Source organism: Pristis pectinata, chromosome 29 (genome assembly GCF_009764475.1).
Source record: "Pristis pectinata isolate sPriPec2 chromosome 29, sPriPec2.1.pri, whole genome shotgun sequence".
Classification (NCBI taxonomy): domain Eukaryota; kingdom Metazoa; phylum Chordata; class Chondrichthyes; order Rhinopristiformes; family Pristidae; genus Pristis; species Pristis pectinata.
The window spans coordinates 4,308,175-4,333,100 of record NC_067433.1 but is presented as its reverse complement, the minus strand read 5'-3'; the positions used below and the strand labels follow the sequence as shown (position 1 = coordinate 4,333,100).

General features: G+C 47.4%; 2 protein-coding genes across 3 annotated transcripts in view; one reads left to right on the top strand and one right to left on the bottom strand.

Annotated features, from left to right (window-relative positions):
* The window catches only part of sb:cb288 (uncharacterized), a 29,343-nt gene extending 19,704 nt beyond the window's left edge, over positions 1–9,639 (top strand). The window contains exons 3-5 of one of the 2 annotated variants that reach the window (XM_052040784.1): positions 1,694–1,759; positions 3,803–3,887; positions 7,608–9,639. In XM_052040784.1, the coding sequence (XP_051896744.1) occupies positions 1,694–1,759; positions 3,803–3,887; positions 7,608–7,668 (212 nt within the window). In that variant the 3' untranslated portion in view covers positions 7,669–9,639. Of the gene's footprint in view, positions 1–1,681; positions 1,760–3,802; positions 3,888–7,607 lie in introns of both variants that reach the window. The other variant, XM_052040783.1, reaches the window with a different exon arrangement.
* Positions 9,640–9,748: 109 nt separating this feature from the next.
* The window catches only part of npc1l1 (NPC1-like 1), a 54,479-nt gene continuing 39,301 nt past the window's right edge, over positions 9,749–24,926 (bottom strand). Inside the window, exons 15-19 of the mRNA XM_052040779.1 lie at positions 24,351–24,501; positions 19,005–19,236; positions 16,721–16,834; positions 15,097–15,259; positions 9,749–12,907 (exon numbers count right to left, since the gene is read on the bottom strand). Coding sequence (XP_051896739.1) covers positions 12,639–12,907; positions 15,097–15,259; positions 16,721–16,834; positions 19,005–19,236; positions 24,351–24,501 — 929 coding nt within the window. The 3' untranslated portion in view covers positions 9,749–12,638. The remainder of the gene's footprint in view (positions 12,908–15,096; positions 15,260–16,720; positions 16,835–19,004; positions 19,237–24,350; positions 24,502–24,926) is intronic.

Below are 24,926 nucleotides of genomic sequence, written 5' to 3'. Positions count from 1 at the left end.
GTAGTAGTCCGAAACGTCAACTGTCCATTCCCCAACGCCCCCCCCACACATGGACGCTGCCTGACCCTCTGAGTTCCTCCAGCATTTTGTGTGCTGCCCCAGTTTCCAGCATCTGCCGTCTCTTGTGTCCACTCTGCACACACAAGGTGGGAGGACGGCTCACTTGCTGCACAGAGAACCGAAGGGAGTATTTAGTTAAATGATGTGGGTGAAGGGGCAGGGTCTAGGACGGAGTCGGCCAATGTCCGCCACCAGGGTGGGGGACACGGTGATGATGTCATGCGCCACTTGTGTCATGGTTCATTTACGATGCAATGTCGTGAATGAATCGCGTCAAGTCCTGACCTGCGATTATAATAAAAAAAACCCCGCCCTCCCCCACCACCACCCATATCATCCCTATCTACAGCAGACTGTGGTGTGGAGACACGAGAGACTCGGATGCTGGAAATCTGCAGCAACACACAAAGTTCTGGAGGAACTCGGCGGGTCAGGCAGCATCTGTGGAGAGAAATGGACAGTTGACATTTTGGGTCGAGACCCTTCCTCTAGACTGTGGTGTGGAGCAGCTTCAGTGCAGTCGTAGCTGTACAGCAGGGAAACAGGCCCTTTGGCCCAACTGGTCCATGCTGACTGAGTACCCATCTATACTGATCCCATTTACCAGCACTTGCTGTGTGTTGGCAATTCAAGTGTTCGTTTAGATCCTTTTTAAATGTTAGTCATAGTTGTACAGCAGAGAAACGGATCCTTTGGCCCACCAAGTCAGTGCCAACAGTTGAGCTCCCGATTCCGTTAATTCCATTTTATTCTCCCCACATTCCCATCAACCCTTCCCCCAGATTCTACCCCTCTCCTTCACACTAGGGGCAATTTACAGTGGCTGCATTAACCTACCAACCTGCATGTCCTTGGGACGTGGGAGGAAACCGGAGCACCTGGGGGAAACACCACATGGTCACAGGGAGAAAAATGCAAACTCCACGTGGTCAGGATCGAACCCCCTTTGCTGGTGCTGCACTCGGTTTGAGAGCCCCTGCCCCTTCAGTGTGTTCCAGATCCCAACCACCCTCTGGAAAGAGATTCCTCTTTCGATCCCCTCTAAACCTCTTTCCCCCGTTACCCAAGACTGGATATTATGCACTCTAACACATGGACTTGACCCAAAATTCCTTCCTCCTTCTCCCCCCCCCAACAGATGCTCCTCAAGCTGCTGAGTTCCTCCAGCAAATTGTTGCTTCAGCTTCCAGCATCTGGCTGTCTCCCTAACGCACTCTGACCCTGATTTGGAGTGGGGTGAAGGTGAGGTCACTGACACCTGGTGTAGGGTGCAGGTGATGGAGAGGTCCTCTGTCAGGCGAGAAACATTCAGTCCCAGCACTGTAACACAGTCCGCACAGAGAACTTCCCCTGGGCGTTCAACTGTCTCCGTACTAAGGACAGTTGCTTCTGATTGGTCATGTCCTAACCTTGGGTCTGACCTCGAGTAGGAGAGAGCTCTGGGACATGACTAATCCCTGGAGGGTGTTTGAGTGGAATGAAGCTGGACCGGTTGGGGATTTAGTGACCTTTGTTTCCTTGTGCGGTGACCCATTGGGATAACTGTTCTAATTCTATTGCTGTCTGTTTGGGTGGATGAAGTCTAACCTACTCCTCATCTCTCCCCACATTTAATAAATGGACCTGACACAAGACCAGAAGCTCCTTCCCGTTCACAATCAGACCAATGGACCATCGGCAGCGAATGGAATAATTCCAGGTAAGAGCTGGCTGTCGTCTCCGTCTCGAGTCAATGCTGCTCGCTGCACTTGAGTTGAGAGGTGAGGACGCTTGTGTTGAAAACACTTGGCCTTGTGAAGTTTACACTGAAGATCAACTTGTGAGTCTGTTCATTGGCAGCACGTGGGCAGAGCAGCATTCGATGCCCATCCCCACACACCCTTGAAGGTGGTGGGCAGTGGTCTTGGACCTTCTGGTCCACCTGGTAAAGATGCTCCCAGCGCGCTGCTACTTGGTGTCAATATCCAGACACACAATAATAGTGAAGGAATGGCAATATATTTGTCTGAATCAATGCAGTATGGTCTGTCCCAGTTACTTCACATTGTGTTGCTGTGGCACTTTGATGTAACGAAGGGGCTTGTTTGCTTCAGAACACAGTTTAGAGCCAACCATGTTATTGAGGTCTGGAGTCATAAACTGGTCAGATTGGGCACTTGCTAGAGTTTAGGAGAATGAGAGGTAGTGGTTCTGAGGGGTGTGGGCAGGGTTGATGCTGAGAGGATGTTTTCCACTGCCCCCCCCCCCCCCCCCCCCCCCCCCCCCCCCCCCCCCAGTTGGGGTATCCATAGCTAGAGGGCACAATTTTAGAGGGTCACTCATTTAAGATGGAGCAGAGAAGGAATCTTTTCTCAAAGGGTTGCAGATCAGAACCAGATTTATTATCACTGACTGGTGTGACATGAAATGTGTTGTTTTGCGTCAGCAGTACAGTGCAAAGGCACAATCTATTCATTACAAAAATAGTATAAAGAAAAGGAATAACAAGGTAGTGTTCATGGACTGTTCAGAAATCTGATGGCGGAGGGGAAGAAGCTGTCCCTGAATCATTGAGTGTGGGTCTTCAGGCTCCTGTACCTCCTCCCTGATGGTAATAATGAGAAGAGGGCATGTCCTAGATGGTGAAGTTTCTTAATGATGGATGCTGCCTCCTTGAGGTGCTGCTTCTTGAAGATGTCCTCAGTGGAGAGGATTGTGCCCACGATGGAGCTGGCTGAGTCTACAATCCTCTGCAATCCTGTGCATTGAAGCCTCCATACCAGGTGGTGATGCAACCAGTCAGAATGCTTTCCACTGTACATCAAGAGTCTTTGAGGAGATTCCATGTTACGAAACTCCTAACGAAGTAGAGCCGCTGGTATGCCTCCTTCATGATGGCATCAATGTGTTGGGCCCAGGATAGATCCTCTGAGCTGAGATGTTGATGCCCAGGAACTTGAAGCTGCTCATCCTTTCCGCCACTGACCTCTCAATGATTGAAGTCCACAATCAATTCCTCGGTCTTGCTGATGCTGAGTGAGATCTTTGCCGTCCTTGATCCAAGAGGCAGAGTCGGGCCTGAGTTAGGAGAGGGAAGGGAGAGAGCTTCGCACTGAGGGGGACTGGAGGGTTACGAGGCAACGTGAAGCTGTGGCCGAGATCGTATTAAATGGCAGAACAGGCTCAGGCTGAATGGCCTCCTCCTGTTTATTATATTTTCTTCTCAAAAGGCCATTTAATGAACCCAGTAGGTTTTTACTCCAATCCAGGATCACCATTTTCACCGATTGACTGCAGACATCGGTCTGAAGCACAGAACGGGATGCAGTGAAAGTCCGATAATCTGGCACATGCAGGACGTTGGTGCCAGATTTCCCGGAATGTTGGATGTTACTCCAGTGAACACCCCAGCATGCTTTTAATTCACTTTTCTTTTAGATATTTTCCCAGCAGTATGATACATTTTCCAAGTGAACAAGGTGAGTTCACAGGGAGTGTGGGGAATGGAATCCAAGAGAGCAAGATGCCAAACCACTGGAGTTTCCAAAGAACTGGATGGTAAATTATCGGAGCTTCCCTTTGGATGTGTCCTGGTTATGTTACCTGTGGAGGAATTATAAACTGTGACTCTGCTTACGATTTTGCTTCTAATAACCTACATTTTCTGTGTGTGAATGCAGAGTAACTGGCAATGAGCTTGTAAATTAAGTGTCCATTGTGTTACTGTAACTGACATTTAAAAATTATGCAAACTACTTTCCAGGTATGATAGCAGCCACGATATTCATTGTTTTCCTGCTGGGATTGTACACGATTCTGTGGAAATGCATGAGCTTCCAGACTAAGAGGTGAGAACAACAGTAACAGATCGATGTGTTGGTCATCGCTCTCTGTTCACTTACAGCGGACTATTTGACTGCAGGCTGAAGCACCTTCAATGTTCTCCAAATTATACCTGAATCTGTGTTTTAAAGGCATCTAGTATTATATTAGTGTATTCACTCAGAACCCGGCCTATAAGAGGGATACTTGTACCTTGAAAAGTGTGTTTATCTCAATGCCTCGTGATTGGAAATGGACAAACTGGAATGACATCTGGCAGTGATGGGATTATTCCCTGTGGTGTGCTTTATTTGGAACATTTTGGGGAAAATTAGAACACTGTCACAAGGAGTTGAATATATCCCAGGACAGCTGGATTTAAAGGGGCCATGAACAGCTGATTGCCCTAGTTTTATTTGCTGACCCCTGAACTCCCCCATGGGGTTCCCAGTCTCCATTCCCACCTCTCTGCTCCCACACGAGGCCCCAATCTCCAGCTAGCACCAACCTCCTGCCCAGCCTGGATTGGGTCACTGAGCCCACCCCAGCTTGGCTCTAACCCTCCAATGGCTGAAGGCCCCACCCCAAGTCCTTGCCTTGCACGACTGGGCCTCCAACTGTCCAAGCACATTCTTCTCCCTGCCCCTGTCCCTGGCTGATGGGTGGAGTAGGCCCGTCAGCCCCTCATGGCTGCTCTGTCGTTCAATGGGACCACGACGGCAGATCCTTCACCCGGGGAACGATTTCCAAAAGTCATCGATCTCTGTCCAGAACGTACTCGGTGACTGAATCTTTGGAATTCTCCAAAAGATTCGCTACCCTCTTGTGAAGAAATTACTCCTCCTCTGTCCCAAAAGGACAACAACTGTGTTGTGATCTCTGGTTCCAGCCAGAGCTAGCAGCAACCCTGTATCTACTCTATCAAGTCCTGTAAGAATTTTGGACATTTCAGGGAGACTGGCTTCATGGCCCTGGACAGTGTATTTACCTCCAGGCGCTTTTGATGAGGCTTCCTCTTCCAGGTCTAAGTCTTGATTGCTGTGTCTACCTTGCTTTTAAATCTGCTTTGCGTCTCTGTGTGCCTAAAACAAAAGATGCTGGAAACACTCAGCGGGTCAGGCAGCATCTGCGGAGAGAGAAACAGGTAACATTTCAGGGTCTATGACCCTTCGTCAGAACTGGGAAAGAGAGGTGCAAGTTAGTTTTCAGTAGGAGAGGAGGTGGGGAGGGATGTGTGGAATATTTGTGATAGGATGAGTTGAAATGGCAGAAGTTATCAGCACTTTACGCTCCTTAGTCTGTGTAAGGAGTTGTTGCTGGTAATATGGTGGGACCTGCAGTGTTGCAAGGTGAGCCTGTGACCACCATATCCAACATATCTCCGAATCTTCCACAGAAATACAGCTGCATTTCAGCTGAGGTTCAAGCCAATTCAGGTGTGAATGACCTTGGAGATGGTGATACTTCAGCAAGGCATTTGGGGTCCCGCATGACAGGCTGGTCTGGAAGGTTGGGTCCCAGGGAATCCAAGGAGAGCTGGTTGGGTGGATTCAGAATTGGCTTCGAGGTAAGAATCAAAGGTTGATGGTTGAAGGTTGTTTCTCGGAATGGAGACCAGTGACTGGTGGTGTGCTGCAGGGGTCAGGTCAGTGTTGGGACCCTTGTTATTCGTTATTTATATAAATGATTTGGATGTGAATGTACAAGACTTAATCGGCAAGTTTGCAGATGACACAAAATTAGGAGGTGTTGCTGATAATGAAGAAGGTTATTGTAGATTACAGGGGGACCTTGATCAGGTAGGGAAGTGGGTCGAGGAGTGGCAAATGGATTTCAATACAGGTGAGTGCGGTGATGTATTTTGGAAAGTCAAACCAGCGTAGGACTTGTACTGTGAATGATAGGGCACTAGGGAGTGTAATGGAGCGAGCAGTACAAGTACATGGTTTGTTGAAAGTGGTGTCACAGGTGGACGGGGTGCTGAAAAAGGCACTTAGCACACTGGCCTTCATGAGTCAGGACATTGAGTACAGGAGCTGGGACATTATGTTGCAGTTGTACAAATCTTTGGTGAGGCTGCACTTGGAGTACAGTGTACAGTTTTGGTCATCCTGTTATAGGAAAGATGTAATTAAACTGGAACGAGTGCAGAAAAGATTTACGAGGATGTTGCCAGGAGAGATCGGCCAGACTAGGTCTTTATTCCTTGGAACGTAGGAGAATGAGGGTCGACCTTGTAGAAGTGTTTAAAATTATGAGAGGCAGAGATAAGGTGGACGGTAACAGTCTTTTCCCCAGGGTAGGGGAGTCCAAAACTAGGGGGCATAGGTTTAGGGTGAGAGGGGAAAGATTTAAAAGGGACCCGAGGGGCAACTTTTTCCACACAGAGGGTGGTGAGTGTATGGAACGAGCTGCCAGAGGGAGTGGTTGAGGCAGGTACAACAGCATCATTTAAGAAGCATTTGGAGGGGTGGGGCTTGGAGGGATATGGGCCGAACACAGGAAATTGGGACTAGCTGGGTGGGCACCGGGGTTGGCATGGACTGGTTGGGCCGAAGGGCCTGTTTCCGTGCTGTATTGCTCTGTGACTCTGACTCCCCATTTTTTTTTTTTTGCTGCTCGGGGTGGGGCTTGCCTCCGTGCAGCGGGGTGAAGCACGAGGTGGGGAATTGCACATTGGCTTTGCTCCCCACACACCACCTCCTGCTTAACACCGAGTGGTGACCTTCCCCGCAGGCTCCCTCACTGCCTAACGCTTACAGAAGCAAACCTGTCATTATGCATTCCTTTTAAGGCTGTTATCTGGAATGGGTGGGTTGCTCTATGAGGAACGATGTGTCAGACTGGGCTTGTAGTTGCTGGAGTCTGGGAGAGGGGACTTGAGTGAAACACAAGATCCTGAGGGGTCTTGATGTGGTGAGGACATAGAGAGGATGGTTCCTCTTGTGGGAGAATCTAGAACTTGGGGTCATTGTTTAAAAATAAGGGGTCACCCACATAAAGGGGGGGGGGGAGGGGGTGAGAAGGTCAGAAGTCTTCTCATCCTCGGTGGTAGAACAGGAATCTCCTACTATTTTTAGGCAGAGGTAGGTAGACTTGATAAGCGAGGGGGTGAAAGGTTACCATAGATATATCAATGAGCTTGAAAGAGTGCAGCGAAAATTTACAAGGATGTTGCTGGGACTTGAGGACCTGAGTTATAGGGAACGGTTGAATAGGTTAGGACTTTATTCCCTGGAGTGCAGGAGAATGAGGGGAGATCTCAGAGGTACACAAAATTGAGGGGTATAGATAGGGTGAATGCATGCAGGCTTTTTCCCCTCAGGTTGGGTGAGACTAGAACTAGAGGACATAGGTTTAGGGTGAAAGGTGAAATATTTAAGGACCATCTGAGGGGGAATTTCTCCACACAGAGTGGTGCGAGTGTGGAACGAGCTGCCAGCGGAAGTGGTGGATGCAAGTTCAATTGTAACATTTTAAGAGAATTTTGGATGGGTACATGGATGAGAGATGTTTGGAGGGATATGGTCTGGGTGAAGGTAGATGGGACTAGGCAGAAGATCAGGTCGGCATGGACTAGATGGGCCAAAGGGCCTGTTTCTGTGCTGTAGTGCTCGGACTCTATGGGAATGGAGGGTTGAGGTTGTGATGTGTTCAGTCATGATCTTACTGAAAGGTGGAGCTGGCTCTGGGGGAATCAAACCCCTCATTTGTCTGGTTTTAACTCCCCATTTTTGCATCTGCAGACACCGAGGGAGTGGGCGGTCGAAGCTGAGAGTCTCCCATTCACCCTCCATCTCCTGCTGATGCCAGGTTGGCTACCTTCTCTGAGTTCCCGCGTGGCCCGGTTGACTTGACGGACCTTTTCAGGAGACCGCTGCCCTTTTCTCCCCCTCTGAGAATCCGGTATCAGCGGGCTGACGTGCCAACCACTGACCAGTTTTGAACGGAGTTTGCGGCGGGGTCGGGGGTGGCAGAGCAGGCGTAGCATCTGCTGCCTCCGGCTCGCAGAGAACAGATCATGTCCTCTCGCTGCCCGGCTGTTCCACCTGTCCCCAACACAAGCTGAGTGGTTTGGGGAGAACTTTCTACCTGCACGTGAATGGAACCCAATAAATGGGTGACTGGACAGCACGCAATTTAAGTTGGCTTAGACCCAACTTTCTGTAGTAATGAGCAGTAATAAAATATAACTGTTAAATCTGGCTGATTACTCTAAGCTCTTTGGTGCCCCTTGCCTGAGACCCTCTGCCAGCAGTGGACACTGGCATTCAGCCTTAAAATAGGACCAGGTTTTGGTGGTCTGACAGTAGAAAGTTTATTTCCAGCACCTTGAAGCTTTGTGTTGTGGAAGCATTGAGTCTATTGTATTTCTCTGATGGAAGGGCCCTCTTGCTTTCTCAGTGAGAGTTCTCTGCAGGGGCTTCGGGTGGGGATACACTGCGTCTTGTTCTCTTGTGCCTTTCAGGTGAACAGCCTAATACTGCAACCTGGGATCTCCTGGGTGCAGCTGTCCTCCAGTCAGTGTCTGGAAAGAACCATCAGCCAAACAGGGGACCTGCCAGCTGAGGCCTGTCCAACAGGTGACTCCTGTGAGGTGCCTCAGATAGAAGGGGATGGGATAGCTCTGTGAGCCGGACTTGATGGACCAACTTACCTCCTTCCATACTGTAAGGAAATGGGGAAGCATCCATATTCTTAATACTTCAGTCCAATTGCTAATTAATGACCCATTATTGAGAACAGGAAAGATTCAATGGGACGTTGGCTCCCGGGTCACTAGGCAGTAATAGTGTCATGCTAACCACTACACTACTGTGCCTGCCCTGGTACTTGGTCAAGTACATGGATAGGAAAGGTAGCCAAATGCAGGCAAATGGGACCAGCTTAGATGAGAATCTTGGTTAGCATGGACCAGTTGGGCTGAAGGGCCTGTTTTTGTGCTGTATGACTCTATAAAATGAGGAAGTGTTGAATTATTAACTCTCGGACCATGGAAGGCAAAATAGAAGTTTCTCAAAGATGAGAAACCAGGAGCTGAAATATTTTGGTGTCTACATCCAGAGATCATTTCAAGCAAGTCAACAGGTAGAGGGAAAATTACTCCAGCCCCTTAAAGCAGTTGAAGTTTAGAGGCAGGACAAGATTCCACACCTGCTTCAATCCTGTTGGGAAATGTGGCTTTCCATGGGACACTTCCTTAGGGAGAAGATGCTGTCCATGGATGATGCAACGTTGGATTCACCGGAGTGCGGTTAGGGGTGCATTAGCGGAGGTAGTTGTTGAGCCTGGCTTGCATCCCTTTGACTTGAGGGATCTAATTAAAGTGTGGGTGATGGAAGGTTTGATGTAGAAATAATTTCCCCTGTTGTGGGAAGCTGGGGGGCAGGGAGGGCGTAAATCTGAGGATGAAGGCTGGGTTTCAGAGTGATGTTGGGATGACCATCACACGAAAGGGCAGTGGAGGAACTGCAACATGCCTGCACTCTTTCCCCCCCCCCCAAACAAAACACTTGAAGCTTAAATTGATCTGTTGGGTGAAAGGATTGAATGTTAATAAAATGTCAGTGGAATAAAGATGTAGATAAGCAATTATATTATTGAATGATAAGGAAGGGTAGGGGGAACTGTCTCTATGGTTCTGAATTGACCAAGAAAAAGCTTTAATTTGCTTGCCTTTTTATTTTGTGTTAAAAGTCTAACAGAGCAATTATGTAGATATTTATCTCTGTGGAGGAAATGTTACCATTTTCATTAAAGAAATATATAAATACAAAAGGTGTCTAGCACAGAGTTCTTTGCTATTTCATTAAGTTACAAAATGCTACCACTTTATTGCATTACTGCAGTGCTGGTGAGGGTGAAGGCTCCAGGAGCCGTGAGAATATTTTGCTCCAAAAAAAAAACCGCAGGTGCTGGAAATCTGAAATAAAAACAGCAAGTGCTGGAAACCCTCAGGGGGTTGGGCAACATCTGCAGAAAGATCACCCAGCTGAAATGTTTCCTTCTCCACAAGTACTGCCTGACCTGCTGAGTATTTCCAGCATTTTTTGCAATACCTCACTTTTTTGTCCTTATGTTGCTACCAGCTCTGCCCAGGGGCTGTGGCTCCTGCTTCTGAGGCTAAAACTCCTAAAGACTCAATGAGAAAACAACCAAAGTGCTGGAGGAACTCAGCAGGTCAGGCAGCATCTGTGGAAGGAAATGGACAGTCGACGTTTCTGCTGGACAGATAAAGGGTCTTGACCTGAAGCATCAACTTGTTTATCCAAGTCCAAATGAATTGGAATCCAACTGTCGCTGAATTCCTCCAGCACTCTGGTTGGTGCTCCAGAGCCCAGCATCTGCAGACTCTCATGTACCCGAGGGGAAAACCCAGACTGAAGCTTCCCCTGCAGTACTGAGGGAGCACTGCATTTTAAGGAGTGATGACAAACCAAAGGATTTCTACATCCACCTGAGAGGGAAAATAACAATAGAAAGCACTGCTTGCAGTGCAGAGATCTCCCTGGTGTGCTAGTTACTTGTTAATCACTTAAACCAGCATCAACACACACATGACCTGGGCATTAATTGCCTTATGGGATTTCATGTTCCCCACACAACACTTTTTTTTATAAAATCTGCACTGCTGGTGAAGCTCTTTGTGTTGTGACTGCCGGTATGTAAATAGTTCTGTTATTGCACACAGCTGCATTCTGCAAAAGCAAAGCTGATCAAAAAGCACTGAAAATCTGAAGAAGCTGAAGGATGGGCCATTCTGTTACATTAAACTCTTTTGTATAGATGACAGTGCTAAAGCACAATATATTAAATTATTAAAGTGCCATTTGTTCCACGGTGGTGAATCAGTGATTCGGCGCCTTGGGAAGAGTTTCTGACACCATCGTGTTCTGGTTATCACCTCAAACAGTTTTGTTTCACTTTTTCTCTCTCCATCTCCTCTTAATTTGAAGGATCAGCCACGGTGCATGCGAGAAATGTTTCTGTAAGGTGGGATTCCTGGTCAGTGTGATCTGATTCTGTGGAACACAGTTGATTATTTTCTTTACGATATCCAGGAGCTCACTCGAGTGATCTCCAAGTGACAACCATCAACTTATGTTTCATTCATCCACCCCACTGCAATTATATAGGTCCTGATCCACACCAAGTTCTCTGTGAAGTCTTGTCTCCCTACCTGAGGGAGTATACATCAGGATCATCACAATGATTCCGGGGATTGGGGGTAGGGGTTATGCTGTGAGGAGATATTAAGCAGACTGGACCTTTCAAAGGATGGGGAGGAGATTAACTAAAAAAGTACAAAATTGGAATTGAGTTTGACAGGGTAGATGGTTCCTTTGGCTGAAGTGTCTGAATTCAGGAGCTAATTCTCCAAGATAAAGGGTCAGCCATTCACAACAGAGATGAGAAGGAATTTCTTCACCCAGACAACAGTGAAACTTTGGAATACTCTAGCCAAGAGGACTGTGGGTACTCGGTCACTGAGTATATTCATGACAGATTGATAGATTTTCAGATATTAAGGGAATCTTAAGAGCTATAGAGTTAGTGCTGGAAAGTGAGGTAAAAGATCAGCTGTGATCGTGTTGAAAGGACGCGCAGGTGCTGGGGGTGAATGGCCTGCCCCTGCTCTTCCTTGTGCTCTGCTTTGTCCTCTGGGCTGTTTTTGTGAGAGAGGGATGTGGACCCTTCATACACAACGTGGTCTGTGGGTGGCTGGAGGTCCTGATAAACCAGTGAAAAATCTGAAGTGCAAAGCTAATTGCTGAGCTCGTGGATCTTCCGGTTTCCCTGGTGATATCCAGAAGGGCAGAGGGGGGGAAATGAGGAAGGAATCAGCTCTGTGGTGGTGAGGTGGGTGAGATGGATTAACAAACATTTTGTCATTGTGAGATATGAGCATTGCTGGTGTTTACCCTGGGAGGGTAGTGAGTGGTAACTGCCCCAGAAATCCAGGCACAGTTGGGAGGGCTCGGTGTGGCTAAGAACCCGATTTGCGAGCTGGTGGTGGTTATTACTCATTGAACATCTTCAGAGGTATAACTTTCAAAAGGGAACTGGATCTGGGAAGATTTGCAGGGTGCGGAGGAAAACTAGGAGTGTGGGTCTGAAGCCCATAGAGGGGCTGGATGGCCTACCATTGCTGCACTCCTCCCCATGGTTTATATGAGATCAGGTTGACTTTGGTAATGGAGGTCATTCATTGTAATGGAAGACAGGTACACGTGACTGTCTACAATGAGCTCTGAGTCCCCGGCATTGACCAGCTGAGAAGATGGAGGGTTTGAGAAGGGGGTTGGGGTGGAGAGTGAAGGATTGTCCAACATCACTGAAGGACTCCTTATGGCAAGAAGCCAGCACCTGGAGTCCCCAGGATTGGACGGGAAGGGTTCTCACTCCCGGGATAGTCTCTGCCTGCCAAGAGTTGGAGAGGGTGGGGTTAAAGGGTCTGGGTTCTCCATGAGGGAAGATGAATTGCTGTCGAGTGACTAGGTTAGAGGGAAGATGGACACATGTAATGAAGTTGTGAGCAGGTCACTGGAAACTAATGGAAGAACAAGCAGCAGAATAAAGTGTAGATTCAATCCAGCAGGCTCCAGTACGGGAGGCACTATATTCATGCTGTATCTCCCAGCTGCTTAAACAGTAACCATTTGATTCCAACCATTGGGAGAATTCATCTCAAAGAGTTTCTGGATCCCTGGTGGTTGGCTGACCAGGTGTTAATATATCCCAAGTTTTCTGTCCTAAGAGCAGAATGTGAAGAGGTTTCAAAATGAGGTGACTGTGGAGCCCATACGGTTCGTGTGAGTTTCTGACGAGGTGAATTCTTTCTCCACAGAGGTTCTTGTGTGTCCAGAGACTGTGTGTTCTCCCAACCCGGCTGATCCGTTGCACTGTGCATTCGGTGGAGATTGTTCATCCTTAATGAGATCGTTGTGCCCAATGGCTGAAGGGAAGCATTTGCAGTACTCGTTCTCTGCTGGAGGCTCCGTGTCTGCCTGTGGCTGTGAGATTGCCGCAGTTTTAACGTTTGGGCCTGTAAATGGATGACAGTTGTTAATGCAACAGCTAATATAGTCATAGAGCAACACAGCACAGATATGGGTCCTTCGGCTCAACCAGCCCATGCCAACCACGGTGCCCACCCAGCTAGTCCCAATTTCCTGTGTTCGGGTCCATATCCCTCCAAGCCCCGCACTTCCAAATGCTTCTTAAATGATCCTGTTGTTCCTGCCTCACCCACTTCCTCTGGCAGCTCGTTCCATACACTCACCACCCTCTGCGTGAAAAAGTTGCCCCTCAGGTCCCTTTTAAATCTTTCCCCTCTCACCCTAAACCTATGCCCCCTAGTTTTGGACTCCCCCCACCCTGGGGAAAAGACTGTTACCCTCCACCTTATCTCTGCCTCTCATAATTTTAAGCATTTCTATAAGGTCGCCCCTCTTTCTCCTACATTCCAAGCAATAAAGACCCAGCCCGGCCAACCTCTCCCTATAACTCAGGCCCTCTAGTCCTGGCAACTTCCTTGTAAATATTCTCTGCACTCTCTCCTGTCTAACCACATCTTCCCTACAACAGGGTGACCAAAACTGTGCACAGTGCTCCAAGTGCGGCCTCACCAATGACTTATACAACTGCAACATAATGTCCCAACTCTCATACTCAGTGCCCTGACTGAAGGCCAGTGTGCTAAACGCTTTTTTCACCACCCTGTCTACCTGTGATGCAACTTTCAATGAACTGTGCACTTGTACTCCTAGGTCCCTCTGTTCCATTACACTCCCTAGTGCCCTACCATTCACAGTATAAGCCCTACGCTGGTTTGACTTTCCAAAATGCACCACCTCACACTTATCTGTATTGAAATCCATCTGCCACTCCTCGGCCTATTTCCCTAACTGATCAAGATCCTCTTAATGCGACAGTCAGCTCCATAAAACGTGCCACGGGGCTGTCTCGTGGCAAACATCTGTTGCCGTGCCAGCAACTTAAGTTTTCAACGGCTGCCTCAGAGAAGGAATCAGTAAACAAGCATCCACGACAGGAGGGCAAAGCGGGCTATCCTGACAGGCCAAGGTCTTTCCACTAATCAGCAGTACGATGAAACGTTGCCCACCTGCCTGAATGAGTGCGGCTTCAACACTTGCAGAAACTGCAGCCTTCCTGAGCTCCCCACCCACCATCCTACACATCCATTCCCTTCACCACTGGTGTGTAGTGCCTGCAATCTGTACTGTTGACAAAATGCACTGCAATCACTTGCCCAGGTTACTCCGACAGCACCTCCCAAACCTACCGCCTCTACCACTAAGAAGGACAAGGGCTTCAGACACAGGGGAACGTCACCAGCTATAGGTTCCTTCAAGTCACACACCATCCTGACTTGGAAATATATCACTCGTCCTTCATTGTTACTGGATATAATTACTATACAGGCACAGTAGTGTAGTGGTTAGTGTAACGCTATTACAGCGCCAGCGACCCGGGTTCAATTCCGGCCACTGTCTATAAGGAGTTTGTACGTTTTCCCTGTGTCTGCATGGGTTTCCTCCAGGTGCTCCGATTTCCTCCCACATTCCAAAGACGTACGGGTTAGGAAGTTGTGGGAATGCTACGTTGGCGCCGGAAGTGTGGAGACACTTGCGGGCTGCCCCCAGAACACTCTACACAAAGGATGCATTTCACTGTGTGTTTCAATGTACATGTGACTAATAAAGAGATCTTACCTATGCAGGTTTTGTAAGAGATTTACTGGTCTCATTCCAATCCCTGCCCTTTCCCCATAACCCTCCATGGCACAGTGGTGCAGGTAGTAGAGCCACTGCCTCACAGCTCCAAAGACCCAGGTTCGATCCCGACCTCTGGCACTATCTGTGTGGAGTTTGCACGTTCTCCCTATGACCGTGTGGGTTTCCTCGGGGTGCTCCAGTTTCCTCCCACATCCCTAAAACATGCCCACTGTGTGTGTAGGTGAGTGTTAGAATCTGGGGTAGTTGATGGGAGTGTGGGGAGAATAAAATATGTCAGCGTAGGATCAGTATAGAAATAGGTGCAGGGACTCAGTGGGCCAAAGGGTCTGGTTCAATGCTGTATCACTCTGTGACTCTGACTCTCTCCAGTTATCCAACACCATTATTACTGAAATAGGAGGCAAATTCCAGACCACAATGGGTGCTTTCTGAAGCACTTTCCCCTCCTTAGATGAAAGGAGAATGTTGTACTCACCAAAGTAGCTGAGCAGGACGGGGAGGAACACCAGGCCGTGAACCAACCCTAGCAACGTGATCACAAGATTCAGGCGGAAGAAGAAAATCTGGATGAGCTGAGCTTTGGCAAAGTACAGCACAATGATCCCAGGAAGGTTGGTCAAAGCAACACCAGCAAATACCTGGATAGAGAAGACCATTAAATAGTTAAATAAATTGGTTTATTATTGTCACATGTACTGAGGTACAGTGAATAACTTTGTTTTGCATGCCATCCATACAGATCATTTCATCACATCAGTACATCGAGGTAGTACAAGGGGAAACAATAACAATGCAGAATAAGGTGTTAAAGTGTTGTGAGACAAGTTCAAGGTCTCGAAGGACAAAGACTCTGAACACAGCCTTAGAGTTAAATGACTTATTTACAAAGATAAACGCGGGGAAAAGGTAACAGGGTGACACACACACACCCACGCGCACACACCCACCCCCACACACACCCACCCCGCACACACACCCACCCCGCACACACACCCCCGCACCGCACACACACCCCCGCACCGCACACCCCCGCACGCACACACCCCCGCACGCACACACCCCCGCACGCACACACCCCCGCACGCACACACCCCCGCACGCACACACCCACACCCACACACAAATGAACTGGGTACAAACAATCAAGGAAAAGCAATACGCTGCCTGCCACCCCTTGATTCAGTGCAGGCACCGCTCTATGCTCCCAGGGATACTAATTTCTCTTAAACAGTGCACAGCTTACCAACAGGGCATCCCTCGGAGACAAAAGAGACAGAACAAAGCACATGGCACTCTTTATAGTGCTGGAGGACTGGGGGGTCTAGCCCAGGTAGTTCAAACAGGCCAATGGCCCAAGGCCAAGTACAAAGGTGCTTAAAAGTGGGGTGGAGCCAAACCTTGATTGAAGTGGTGTGTCTTCCGACCAGGTGGGACAGTGTTGTCACATGACAGACACAACCCTCCACAATACATACAGTTACAGAGAAAGTGCAGTGCAGGCATACAATAAGGTGCAAGGGCCACAACAAGGTAGACTGTGAGGTCAGGGGTCCATCTTACTGTACTGGCGGACCATGCGACATGTAAGTGATGTTCTGCTCTGGGATGTGCCAACAAAATCTCCTAATTAATGCACAGAAGAGGGTGCGAGGGCTGCGGTCTCTGGGGATTCACACAGTTCAGTTTGAGGGCTTTCACATTCTCCCTGTGACGGCGTGGGTTTCCCCCCAGATGCTCCAGTTTCCTCCCACATCCCAAAGATGTGCGGGTCAGCGGCTCGACTGGCCGCTGTTAATTGCCCCAAGTGTGTGGGTGAATGGTGGAAACGTGGGGGGACGGGGTGTTAAGGGGAATGTGGGGAGAATAAAATGGGATTAGTGTAACTGGGTGGTTTACGGTCACTGTCGGCTGGTGCTTTACTGCGTGTTAGTTTTACACTATGCACAAGCTCATTGGACGGAGCCCAGCCTGAGGCCTCCTTGTCATATACAGCAGCCCTGACCCCCTCCGCCGGCTCCCCCTGACGTACCGCCCTCCCCATGGTTACAGCTCCCCCCGACGTACCGCACTCCCCATGGTTACAGCTCCCCCCGACGTACCGCACTCCCCATGGTTACAGTTGCCTCCTTTGCTCGTTCCACTTTACTCTCCTTGGTACTGACAGCAAACGAGCGCGTGAGGTGAGAGACAAATTCCACGGACATGCCCACGGCCTGACGGATAAAGCAGTGGAGTTAGATTTGAGGGTCTGAGAGGGACGTCAACATAAGACCATGAGAAACAGGAGGAGGGCATTCAGCCCATCAAACTGCTCCACCATTGCATAACATAGAACAATACAGCATGGGAACAGGACCTTCAGCCCATGATGTTGTGTCGGTCTAATTAAACGCCTGGCTAAACTAATCCCTTCTGCCTGCACAAGGTCCATATCCCTGCATTCTCTGCACATTCACGTGCCTCTCTGAGAGCCTCTAGTGTCTCTATCGTATCTGCCTCCACTATCACCCCTGGCAGCGCATTCCAGGCACCCACCATTCTGTGTGTAAAAAAAAACTTGTCCCGCACATCTCCTTTGAACATACCCCCTCTCACCTTAAATGTATGCCCTTCAGTATTAGACATTTCAACCCTGGTAAAAAGATACCATAGTCTACCCTATCTATGCTTCATAATCTTATAAACTTCTACCAGCTCTCCCCTTAGCTTTCGTTGGTCCAGAGAAGACAACCCAAGTTTGTCCAACTTCTACTAATAGCACATGCCCTCTAATCCAGACAGCACCCTGGTAAACCTGTGGGAAGAAGGGAATTCTACTTCCACCACCACCCCTGACAGCGCATTCCAGGCACCCACCACCCTCTGTGTAAAAAAACTTGCCCGCACATTTCCTTTGAACTTTCCCCCTGCCACCTTATAAGATCAGGGTTGACCAGCACTACTTCCCTGTATTAACCCCGAAACCCATAATATCTAAAAGTCTGTCAGTTTCAGCGACTGACCTTCCACAGCCCTTCCAGGGTGAGAATTCCAAAGATTCCTTACCCTCTGGGTGGAGAGAGTTCTTCTCACCTCATTCCCGAATGGCTGACCCTTTATTATGCGACTGTGAGCACTGGTTCTAGACACACCAGCAGGGAAAACGTTACCCTCCCATCTCCCCCGTCAAGCTTCTTATTGTAAGTTTCATTGAGATCTCCTCTCATTCTTCTAAACGCTAGAGACTATGGGCCCAGTCTGCCTAATCTCTCCTCTACGACAAGCCCACCATCCCAGGAATCAATCAGTGGGCCCTTTGCTGTGATCCCTCAGTCGCAAGTATATCCTTCCCGAGGTAGGAAGACTAGATCTGTACACAATAGTACAGATGCTGTGTACAGTTTCATGACATCTTCACTCAGACCCTCTTGCAATAGAGGCCAACGTATCACATACAAGAACTCCCACTGAATGTTAGCACTTTTCAATCTCCCTCTAATTAAAGAATACTTTGCTTTCTTTTTTGAACCTACCAATGTCTTCATTTGTTTCCTCAAATAATCCATATTTATGCCCAACTAGTTAACATGGTAATATACCCCTGAACTGTCTCTAGCCTCTCAACATCCTCTTTACAATCCTCACTGCTACCTAGCTTTGTATCATCAGTGCACTTGGATATATTACACTTGATCCCCTCATCAAATGACTGATATACATCATAAACTAATGGTTGCTTCAGAGTTTCTTTCAATGTTGATACTCTGCTACCTTCTCAGTATCATTTAAGATTTTCAAATCTGATTAACTATTGCTTGAAATCATAAATGAAAAATTCCAACTTTCTAACTAAAACATATTCTGCAGTGGTGTGGCTGTAGCTGAGTTGGGCCACATCTTTCACAGCTAAGTTATGGAGTCATAGACTCATACAGCACGGAAACAGCCCTTCAGCCCAAATAGACAATGCTGACCAAGATTCCCATCTAAACTAGTCCCATCTGCCAGCATTTGGCCCTTATCCCTCTGAACCTTTCCTATGTATGTACCTGTCCAAATATCCTTTAAATGTTGTTAACGTACCTTCTTCAACCACTTCCTCTGGCAGCTCGTTCCATTTATGGACCACCCTCTGGGTGAGAAAGTTGCCCCTCAGGTTCCTATTAAATCCTTCCCCTCTCACCTTAAGCCTATGCCCTCTAGTTCTTGATTCCCCAACCCTGGGAAAAAGATAGTGCACATTGATCCTATCTATGCCTCTCATGATTTTATACACCTCTGTAAGATCACCTCTCATTCTCCTACACTCCAAAGAAAAAAGTCCCAACCTGCTCAACCTCTCTCCATAACTCAGCCCTGAGTCCCGGCAACAAGTTGATCTTCTGAAAGAACGTCAATGCTTACCGTAACCAGATTGATGAGAGACACAGCGTTGAAATCAATGTTCCACAGGGTCATTGCCCCTACTGTGTCCACAATGATCATGATTATAGTGACGAGGTTCAGGAAGCCCGACTGGATATCCATTCCCAACAGGATACAGCAGACCACGAAAGTCGGGATCAGACAGATGCCGATATTGAAAATCCCTTCATTGACTACGGTCAGATACTGTTCATAGTACACATAAGTAATCCTGTAATCCAGGGAGAATGAAATACCTGAGCAAATGGGCCCAGCACAGCACGTGGACACACTCATGCACACAATCCCACTCACTTTCACTTACACGCATGGAAGTACACAAACACAACAGTGCACGCACACCCGTTCAGACACTACCCAACACACACACACCCGTTCAGACACTACCACACGCACACACACCCATTCAGATACCACCACACACACACCTGTTCAGACACTACCACATGCACGCACACCCGTTCAGACACTACCACATGCACGCACACCCGTTCAGACACTACCACACGCGCACCTGTTCAGATACTACCACACGCGCACCCGTTCAGATACTACCACACGCACACACACACACACACACACACACACACACTTGCACATACATAAGATCAGCAGTGATCTTATTAAATGGTGGAGCAGGTCTGGGGGGGTGGGGGTCAATTGCTCCTCAATTAAATTAATTTGTTTGTGTGTTAGAGAGAAGGAGAGACGCAAGTCAAGTCAAGTTGAGTCGAGTTTATTGTCATGTGCACAAGTGCAGTGAGGTGCAGGTACAATGAAAAACTTGCTTGCAGCAGTATCATGGGCATGGAGGTTCAGACAACACACAGAACACAAGTTATACATAAATTATACAAGACAGTGAAGAAAAAGATTGTGCAAAACAAGACATTAGTTCATGCACAATTGCACACACAATCAGACACACACACTCCACTGAACATACACACACATTCACACAGACACTCACACAGACACAGACACACACACACACACACACACGTATGCATGCACCATACAGACATAGACATCCACTAAAGGCCTGGTTGAACTTCAGATTTTTCTGTGCCACATCCTTTCCATACAGTCGAGAATTCCACAAACTGCAGACCCGCAGCGTCTCCCCCACCTTGGCACCACACCCACAGCGTTCACCAATGCATCTCTAATTTCCAACAAAGTCTGCGACAGTTCCTCCTGGATGACGATTCCAGCTATGGACCTTCCCTGTTAAACTGCAGGACTGGGGACTGGTGCTGTTCAACAGCTTCAACCAGCGCCTTTTAGCTGGGCTGGGCTGAAACTGGTGGGGACTTTCTCGACTTGTACCTCTTGTGCAAATGAGAGCAAAACAAGATCAATGGTCGAGCTGTGAATTCCAAAGACCAATTACCCTCTGGAAGAAGAATTTTCTCTTCATCTCCTTCTGGTATGGGAGACCCCTTATGTTGAGACTATATAGTTCTAGGTACCACTGCAAGGTGAAACACCCTCTCCTCATCTAACCTCAGTTTCTTCTCTGCTTCTCTCCAATTACCCTACCCCAGCAACAGAACACCATGGACACCTCTTGCACTGCCACGGACTTGTCTCTAATTGTGGGGTTTTTTTTTGCACTAACATCTTGTTTCGCACAATCTTTTTCTTCACTGTCTTGTATAATTTATGTATAACTTGTGTTCTGTGTGTTGTCTGAACCTCCATGCCCATGATACTGCTGCAAGCAAGTTTTTCATTGTACCTGCACCTCACTGCACTTGTGCACATGACAATAAACTCGACTCAACTCGACTTGACTTGCATCTCTCCTTCTCTCTAACACACAAATTAATTTAATTGAGGAGTAATTGACCCCACCCCCCAGACCTGCTCCACCATTTAATACGTTCACTGCTGATCTTATGCAACCTGAACACATTCACGTTTACCCACAGTAACTTTTCAGTCCCTTGCTTATCAACAATCTATCTACCCTCCTTAAAAATATTCAAAGAGTCTACTTCCACTGTCCTTTGAGAGAGTCCCAAAGACTCGTGACCCTCTGAGAGAAAACATTTTGGCATGTCACCGAACACGCTAAGAAACTTCTACAGAGGAACTGTTGAAAGTATCCTGACTGGTTGCATCATGGTCTGGTATGGCAGTTCGAATGCACAGGAATGCAAGAAGCTGCAGAGAGTAGTGGACTCAGCCCAATACATCACAGACACATCCCTCCCCACCATTGGTAGCATTTACAGGAGGTGCTGCCTCAAGAAGGCAACATCTATCATTAAAGTTTCCTACCATCCGGGCCATGCCAGCTTCTCATAGCTACCATCGGGCAGGAGGTACAGAAGCCTGAAGTCCCACACCACCAGGTTCAAGAACAGCTACTTCCCTTCAACCATTCAGTTCTTGAACCAACCGGCACAACCCTAATCACTACCTCAGTACAGCAACACTGTGACCACTTTGCATTACAATGGACATTGTTTCTTTTCGTTTTAATTGAGTTCTTTCTTTGTAAAAATTGTGTATAATTTATGTTTAAGTTATGTTTTTCTTGTGAATGCTGCTTATCTGATGCTATGTGCCTGTGATGCTGCTGCAAGTAAGTTTTTCATTGCACCTGTGCACACATGGACTTGTGCACATGACAATAAACTCAACTTTGACTGAAACATGTGACTTTTATGTTTAAACAGTGACCCCTACAATCTTTCACAAGAGGAAGCTCCCTTTGTTTTTGAGAGATGAAACCAATCTCTTTATTTTGCTAATTATGTAACCTACTCTGAAGTGTGGTTGATTATGTTCCTGTGAAGTAGCTTTGAATATTTTGTTATGTCAAAGGAGTTATGTAACTAGGAGCTGATTAGAGAATTAGGGAATACGCCCAGGAAAGGTTCAAGGATGCCATATCAAAGAGTTTTTAGCCGCAGAAAAGAGACTTCGGAAAACAAATGCCTTTTCCATAGAACAGAATAAGGACTAAAATCAGGTGAAGATTTAGAAGACCATGAAAGATTTTCAGGAAACCTAATCACTGAGCTACCATTCCCATTGTGGAATAAGACTATTTAGTCCTGTGGATTTATCCTTGCCCAGAACCTTCGCTGATGGATGGGTGCAGGCAATTCATCAGAAGGTTTGTCTCACTCCAAGTGTTTGAGTATAAAAATCTAAACTGACGTCTCAGTACAGTGCTCACGCAGTGCAACACTGTCAGAGATGCTGTTTGTGGATGTGACATTAACCATGGGTGGATACCATGCCTTACTTTGCAGAAGGGCAGTGTACTGGCCATCGTTTATCCCTTAACCTACAACCATTTGGGAACACTGCTCCAAGACACACACCATGCTCTCTTGGGAATATATCAGTATTCCCCCATCATCACCGAGTCTAAATGCTGGAGATCCCTGCCCAACAGCATGGTGGGGGCACCTGCAATGCAAGGCCTGCATCTGTTCATGAACACAGCTTACCGTCACCTACTCAAGGGATAGGGAAGAAATGCTATTTGTGGGAGCTTGCTGTGCACATTGCCTGCCATGTTTTGTATAAAACTACACCGATTCCCCTTCAAAAAACCTTCAGTGGCCTTAAAACACCTTGGGAGACCTTTGGTCAAGGAAGGTAGTACACAAATGCAAACCTTTCTTCCACTTATATCCGGAAGGTCATACCCGATGTTCATCAACGAGCTGCTCTTTGCACCATTAGTCCTGTCTTTCCCTTTCTCAAGCGTATAGCCAGAACCTTCTGTCCGACTGTCAATGCTGACCTATTAAGTGTCTTTCCTGATCTGTAAGGAAGCATCTATCCATTGCTATGAGGCTGTGTGTATCTAACCTACCTTCAGACCCCAGTGCCCTGACAGCAGCAGCCACCTCACTGCCCCTTCTCCACACTGTGTCCAGATGCTGCCTGACCCGCTGAGTTCCTCCAACATTTTGTGTTGCTCCAGAATTCCAGCATCTGCAATCTCTCGTGTCTCCATTTTGTGCACCACAGCTCCCCTCCACTCTGATCAAGCCACACTCTCCATCCCAAATGTCAGAACAAAGATTTCTTTAAGACAGGTGATCACTTGACCAATCACATATCTGCTTGAACAAACCCAAACTTACTCCATTGCCCCACTGACCATCCATTCCTCTGCTTCAAGTATCTGTGCACCTTTTTCTTACCTTGACTAATCCCTACAGCAAAGCACCCTAAACTCCAGCAACTCTGCACGTGAAGATATTTCTCCGAAACTCTCAGTGATGGTTAGAAATTGGTGACGTCCTTAACTCACCTTTCCCTTTTAGACCACCTGCATAACGTGCATTTTAAAGATTTAATTCCATTGTCTCATGACTTTGCATCAATAAAGTAATCCAAGTGTCTAAAGAAACCACAGCTTTGCATGACTGATATTAATCAGTGAACCTGGGTTTAGTATACCCAGGAATGTAACTTGGTATTGAAACGCCAACAATACTCTAATCATTGCCTGATATGAATCTATTAAAACCTCTTTGCTCTTATACTGACTACATCCACCAATAAACCCAAGTACTACTGGCCCTTAACATGGCTTTTTCTGTATATTTGGATTTGTGCATTTTCAGCCCCAGGATCCTGTTCCTCCAAAGTAAAAACAGAAAGTGCAGGGGGTACTTAACAGGTCAGGCAGCACCTCTAGAGAAAGAACAGAGTTAACGTTTCAGGTTAATAACCCCCTTCATCAGAATTCTGACTGACCTAAAACATTAACTCTGCTTCTCTCTCCACAGATGCTGCCCAACCTGTTACTTCCAGCATTTTTTGTTTATTATTTCAGATTTCCAGCACCTGCAGTTATTTGCTTTTCAATTTCTGATCCTGCACGAACCTCACTGTGCTAACGTGACCAGAGCCTCTCATTCCTTATTGTTCCACAAAATATAATTACCTTACTTTCCTCAAATTAAATTGCATTTGCCACCAGCCTGCCCATTATCTTTACCCCCAACACTGTCTAGGGCAGTTCCTGCAGCTTCCTACCTCATGAGGGGTGACTGCTGCACTTAGCAGTGGTCTGATGACCAACTGGTGATGATTGTCCCCAAGGACACCAGAAATAATTTCTACAGCTATTCTATTGTTGACACAGGTTTGACTCTGGCCCTAGAGCAGAACTTCAGAAACCTCAGGCCAACCACCAGAGAATTTACAACAGTCCCCTGGCCCATTTCCTGTGGCTTTAACTGAAGGGCAGTAAGGAATGAATTGGAGAAAGGAAACTATTAGAAAGAGACCAAATACCCAATTAATTAAACCAGCTGCAATCTTCAAAATTGAACATAAACGTACGTGTAAGGGAAGACTTCAAAGTTCGGGTCGGTTCCTGGAACCTTTCTCATGCTTTCTGTGATACTGTCTGCGATCTCTCGAGCTGCCTTGAGGGCTGCGGTGTACTCCAGAGAGTTTTTCAGAGGCACGTGATACGCCATGAATCTGGAGGCTGGTTAACAAAATGGGTATGAGAAATTAACAGGCTGAGAAGCAACTGGCAAGCCAAAAGGAACACTGGTCTATAATGCAAGCAGTGTTATGGTGAGGAGATCTTGGAGCAATTTTTGTGAATGCACAATTCTGGCCTCTGTAAGGCAGTGAAAAAAAGGAGACACAAGAGACCGTAGATGCTAGAACCCGAAGCAGATAGCAAACTGTTGGAGGAACTCAGCGGGTTGAGCAGCATCTGTGGGAGGAAAGGAATTGTGAGGTTTCGGGTCGAAACCCTGCATCGGGGTCTGTCGAAGAGCCAGGGAGCAGTAGAAACCACAGAGGGGGAGTAGTGAGAGAGGGTCTCACAGAACTCCCGTTGGACAGAGGAGGAAAACTTCTTCAAGGTCGCCATACCTTGAAGAGACTTCGCAATGGAGCAGT